The sequence below is a fragment of the Podarcis pityusensis genome (genome assembly GCF_964106645.2).
Source record: "Podarcis pityusensis genome assembly, chromosome: 16".
Lineage (NCBI taxonomy): Eukaryota > Metazoa > Chordata > Lepidosauria > Squamata > Lacertidae > Podarcis > Podarcis pityusensis.
The window spans coordinates 11,738,935-11,744,951 of NC_138041.1; the positions used below are offsets into that span (position 1 = coordinate 11,738,935).

Consider the following 6,017-nt stretch of genomic DNA (forward strand, 5'->3'; position numbering starts at 1 on the left):
AGTTAAACAGTATAAATTGAAAGCATTTGCTGATGATCTAGTATTGACTCTACAGGAACCAGAATCTAGCACAAAAAGGGTATTGGAATTGATTCAAGAATTTGGGCAAGTAGCAGGTTTTAAGCTGAACAAGATGAAAACTAAGGTATTAGAGAAAAACTTAACTGTAAATGAGAGAGAGAAATTTCAGGAAGAGACAGGATTAACATTGGTTAAGAAAGTGAAATATCTAGGGGTTAATATGACTGCTAAAAATGTGAATTTATTTAAGGATAATTATGAAAAATGTTGGATTGAAGTGAAAAAAGACTTAGAAATATGGTCAAATTTGAAGTTATCATTACTAGGCCGAATTGCTGTGATAAAAATGAATGTGCTGCCAAGGATGTTGTTCTTGTTTCAAACATTACAAATTTTGGATAAGATGGATTGTTTTAAGAAGTGGCAGAAAGATATTTCCAGATTTGTCTAGCAGGGCAAGAAGCCTCGAATAAAACTTAAGATATTAACTGATGCTAAAGAGAGAGGTGGATTTGCCCTGCCAGACCTAAAACTCTATTATGAATCAGCTGCTTTTTGTTGGCTGAGAGAATGGCTGCTACTTGAAGACACTGATGTGTTGGACCTAGAAGGTTTTAACAACATATTTGGTTGGCATGCATATTTGTGGTATGATAAGGTAAAAGCACATAAAGCATTTAAAAATCATATTGTTAGAAAAGCATTGTTTAATGTATGGATAAGATATAAAGATTTGTTAGAAAAGAAAACCCCAAGATGGTTGTCACCAATAGAAGCGAAGGCACAGAAAAAACTCAATATGGAGGCCAAATGGCCGAAATATTGGGAAATTCTGGAACAAGAGGGAGACAGACTAAAATTGCAGAGCTTTGAAAAATTGAAAAATAAAGTGCGAGATTGGCTCCATTATTATCAAATAATGGAGGCATATAATTTGGACAAAAAAGTTGGTTTCCAGGTGGAAAAATCAAAATTGGAAACAGAACTGTTAGACTCTAAAATTAAGAATTTGTCAAAAATGTATAACTTGCGGTTGAAATGGAACACCCAGGATGAAATGGTGAAATCAGCTATGATTAAATGGGCACAAGATGTTGGACATAATATAATGATGGCTGACTGGGAACAGTTATGGACCACAGGTATGAAATTTACGGCATGTAATGCCTTAAGAGAAAACTTAATGAAAATGATTTATAGGTGGTACATGACACCAGTCAAGCTTGCAAAAATTTACCATTTGCCCGAAAATAAATGTTGGAAATGTAATGAGACTGAAGGTACATTCTTTCACCTTTGGTGGACATGCCCAAGGATTAAGACATTCTGGGAGATGATTTATAATGAAATGAAAAAGGTATTCAAATATACCTTTCTGAAGAAACCGGAGGCCTTTCTCCTGGGCATGGTCGGCCAATTGGTGCCAAAGAAGGATAGAACTTTTTTAATGTATGCTACAACAGCAGCAAGAATACTCATCGCGAAGTATTGGAAGACACAAGATTTACCCACCCGGGAAGAATGGCAGATGAAGTTGATGGACTATATGGAATTGGCGGAAATGACTGGCAGAATCCGAGACCAGGGAGAAGAGTCGGTGGAAGAAGATTGGAAAAAGTTTAAAGACTATTTACAGAAATATTGTAAAATCAATGAATGTTAGAAAAATGTTGGAATGAAGTTATATGGCTTCAGCAGAAATGTTATAAGGAATTAAGTATAAATAGATTAATAGAGAATTAAAGGGAAAAATAAGGTCAAAATGTGTTAAGATAATTATAGGATAGAAAGCAGAGGAAGATGGAAAGGAATTGCTGAAACAACTAATAGAAGTGGAATACAAAAAGGGAGGTGTGAGGAGGTCATGGGAATAAGTGAATGAAAGATTGAAACTATTTGATGTGTTTTAAATTGTTTTTGTTTTGTCTTCTTAGTTTAAATTGTTTTTGTTAGTTCAGTGTTAGGTATTGTTTTTGTATTGTATTGTATTGTTTATTTTCTTTTTCTATGTAATGTCTAATTTGTTGGAAAGTAATAAATATTATTTAAAAAAGAAAAAAGAAAAAAAGGGGAAAAAAAGAAAATAAATTGGCTCTGTGATTTATGCCAAGAGTAGTGAATGCAGCGCCCTCCCCTAGTTGCTTGACTCCCAACTCTGAACAGCACCAGCCAGTATGGCTAATGCCACAAGGATGTTGGGAGCTGGTGCCTTGCAGGTGATGTTAGACTACCTTTTTACTCACCCTGGCCTCTACAATAGCTCTTCAGGTTTCATCAACTCTTAATCTGTCATCTAGGTTGAACAGACCTAATATATTCAACCTTTCCTCTTATGGTCTCTAGATCCCTCTCCATCTTTGTCACCTATCCTCTGTACACGGCACATGTGGTTTCTTTTTAAAATGATTGTTGAGCTCCTGGCGCTCCACAAACCGCACTCTTCACAATTTGACAATTCTCTGAGGGAAAGTATGTGCTTTCAAGGTATCGTGTGCACCTCCCCAGCCTTGCCAGTTTTGGTAACTGACCGGAAGCTAAGGCTGCCCTCCCCAAAGATGGCGCCCGAAACGAGCATCCGCCTATGACTGTGTAGAGAAGGGGAAGTGGGTTTTTAAAAAAGGGAGGAGAGAAATACTACAATTCCCATGAGCCTCTTGGGCTGCAGCTGACCTTGGCAAAAGCGGTTCAAGAATGTTGCACTGCACATGGCGAGCAGGGCTGCGGATCGGGGGGCTGGCAGGTGGGGGGGTTGGAAGCTGCGGGGTTTGGAGGCTCTGGGGCCGCGCGGATCCACAACACCCCGTGCGCTTTTGGAGCTGGGGCGCGCGAAGGGCTGACGGCGCGGAGTTGCCTCGGCGATGGGGCGCCCGGGGCGTGCAAACCGCCTTCCCGTTGGATACTAATGTGCCCCGGGATGTCTTGCTTTTCCAGCACGATCGGGGCCGTTTTTTCCGTATTCTTGGGCTGTTCTGCGCCGGCCAGTTCGTGTTCTGGGCGTATCTGGCACACTTCGCTTTCCACGGCTTGCGGGATATTAGGGCGAGCCGGCCAGAGCCGGATCCCCAGCATGGGGAGCGCCCTCTGCCAACTCTACCGGGAGGAGCCACGATACAGTTGAGCTCCAACAAGTGGCGCTTCGGTTTCACTGCGTCTTGCCTGACCGTGGGTAAGGAAGGGCCGGATTCCTCTGCTCGCTCCTCCTCCGGGGTTACTTATTAGCATTGGTTGCTCTTCGTTGTTATAGAATTGTGGAATTGGAAAGGACCACGAGGGTCATCTCTTCCAACCCCCTGCAATTCAGGAATCGTTTTGCCCAGCATGGGGCTTGAACTCACGACCCTAAGATTAAGAGTCTCATGCTCTAGCGATTGAGCTATGTGCCGCGATGCGCATGGCGCTTTGCGCATTTTTCTAAGCAAAACAAAAAAGACCCCTAACCCCGAGGAGTTTACAATATAAATTGCAATCTTACTTTCATGAAATTGTAGGTTTGCTTCTTGTCGGTGACAGATAGTATGTGGGGCACAGCAGGAAGATGTATCCAAACGTAATATTGTGGGTTTCAGATCCATGGGTTGTAGCCAGCTACAAGTTCTACCCCCAAATAGATCCATCGAAATTAATTTATCTAAGTAAGGCCCCTATCCGCACTATACATTTAGAGCAGCATCACTACCACATTAAACAGGCATGGCTTCCCCCAAACAATGCTGGGAACTGTAGTTGTTACCAGTACTGTGAGTTGTTAGGAGACCTCCCCTGCTGTCACCCCCACAGAACTACTGGAAAGAAGGATTGATTGTTAAGCCACTCTGGAAAGTGTAACTCTGTGGTGGGGAACAGGGGTCTCCTGACAACCCTCAGCACCACTAACAAATGGCAGGCCCTGGAATTCTTTGGAGGAAGCCATGGCTGTTAAAGTGGCATAATATAAGGTGCAGATGAGGCTTCAGCCATGCTCCTTTGTTTCAGGGGGTCTACTCTGAGTAGAATTAACACGGATACAACCCAATAAAAATAAGACACTCCCTGCCCAACTCAGGCTTATAACCAAGACAAAGGATCAGATCCAACATCCATGGCTGGGGCAGGTGGGAACTGTAGTCTGAAACATCCATTAAGGCACCATCTTGACACAGGCACCCAAATGTATCAAAGCAGGCGCAAGTCCAGTTTCTGTGGGAAATTGCACAGGTTGGGTACTACCACAAAACAGGCTTTTCCTTGACATAGGTCTGTCACAGCTCAGCTGGCAGAAGCACCTGGGCCTTAGTCCTAAGCCATGAAGGTCTTTGAAGATCACAATCTCCTTGAATAGGGTCCAAAACCAGAGTAGGAGCATGTGCATTGGCGAAGCACTAGTACATGATGATTAAATTTCCTAGTCAGAAACCCAGCAACTGAATTCTGAACCACCTGCCATTTCTGAACCATCTCCCAGGGCAGCCTTAGGCTTTATCAGGCATTGCAGTAGCCTGACCACTAGGTTATCTCAGCTCGACTTGTCATCCTGCTCTGTTCCTTTGCAGGTTCTCTGATCTTGGCGGCAGGTTTTGTCTTTTCCCGACGCTCTGTGAGCCGGATCTTGCTGCACCGAGGTGGGCAGGAGGTGACCTTTACCACTTATTACCCCTTGGGCTGGACCTCGTCCTTCACGGTCCCTCTTCGCCATGTTTCCTGTATGTCCCATCGTTCGGAGGTGCCGGCGATGATGCCACTCAAGGTTAAGGGGAGAGCCTTCTATTTCCTGTTGGACAAGCAGGGACGGATCACCAACACAAAGCTTTTTGACATCACTGTTGGTGCCTATCGCAAACTGTGAGGCACAGCACTGCTAGAGGGAAAAGGCGCAGGAGACGGCCCATCCTACATCCTGGGCTGTTGTGCAGATGGAGAAAGATGGACTGGCAACATCTGGCAGACAGATCCCAGGCCTAGAAGCAGCTCTTAAATGGCTTCTTAGCCCTTCTGTGCTTTGAAAAAGACAATTGATGCATGATGTTTTGGGATAAATGGAAGCTCATCTGGAGAGAGAGAGAGTGAGGGAATGAGAGAGAGCGAGAAAGAGAGACTGAGATTGCACAGAGTTGCCCTGGATCCTTAGTTGATTAGCTTGTTTGTTAAAAATCTAGAAAGCACCAACCTGATTTTTGCAGGGTTTTTCGTACCTCCCAACACACCCCAGCTGCATTCACAGTACATTTTTCTCATCTTTGGGATGACAGAGGGGGGTGGGAAATGTGTGCTTGTGTCTTGGTAGCAAGAATTATGGTTGTTGTGATGGCTGCTTGGTTGATCTCCAGGAACTCATCCTGCCTTAACTGGAGATCATTGAATTTCTCCTTTGTAGAGCTGCCACCTTTATTTCTGGAGAGGCTCCTGTGCTTTTTATAATAGGGAGAGCAAGGGAGGGGAACCGTTTTTCAGCTCAAGGTCCACATTTCCTTCTGGGCAGCCTTCTGAGGGCCACTTGCCAGTAGCAGGGGTGGGGCAGAGGCAAAAGTGGACGGAACAATGAATGTAAACCTGACTTTTGTTAGAGTAAAGTAGTTTCTACACACACCAATCTGTATCCTCCATCCATACAACCAGGAGGCATTATCAGAGTTCAAGGCTGCGTTCCAGCCAGGCAGACACCTTCATGGGGCTAGTGAGGTGTGGCATGGGGAGAGTTCTGAGGGCCAGACAGAGAGGCCTGGAGGGCCACACTTGGCCCTTGCCCCTGAGATTCCCTGTCTCTGAGGAACTGTGATAGACACTGAACAGTCAAGTTTGTGCACCCCCATTCCCTGTCACTGCCTTTCCATTCCATGATCATTTCACCTGCTGAATTTCTGTCTGCCCCCCCTCCCCAAGTGTTGTGGGGAGAGGGGACCAACCAAAGTTGACAATTGTCTCCTGTCTTCTTCCATTTTGGTGTGGTCCCACCAGCCACTGCCAAGTCTTGTTTTCCCGCTTGAGCAGAAGCTTCCTTGGCTGCTCTGGTTGCCATGGAA

At 44.6% G+C, this 6,017-nt stretch overlaps 1 protein-coding gene across 1 annotated transcript; it reads left to right on the top strand.

Moving 5' to 3' along the window:
* The first annotated feature begins 2,269 nt into the window (after positions 1–2,269).
* Positions 2,270–5,587, top strand: TMEM223 (transmembrane protein 223). Its single transcript, XM_080984861.1, has 2 exons — positions 2,270–3,187; positions 4,551–5,587. Exons 1-2 carry the CDS (start codon positions 2,713–2,715, stop codon positions 4,841–4,843), a joined length of 768 nt encoding a protein of 255 aa, XP_080840987.1. The 5' UTR covers positions 2,270–2,712; the 3' UTR covers positions 4,844–5,587.
* The last annotated feature ends 430 nt before the right edge of the window (positions 5,588–6,017 follow it).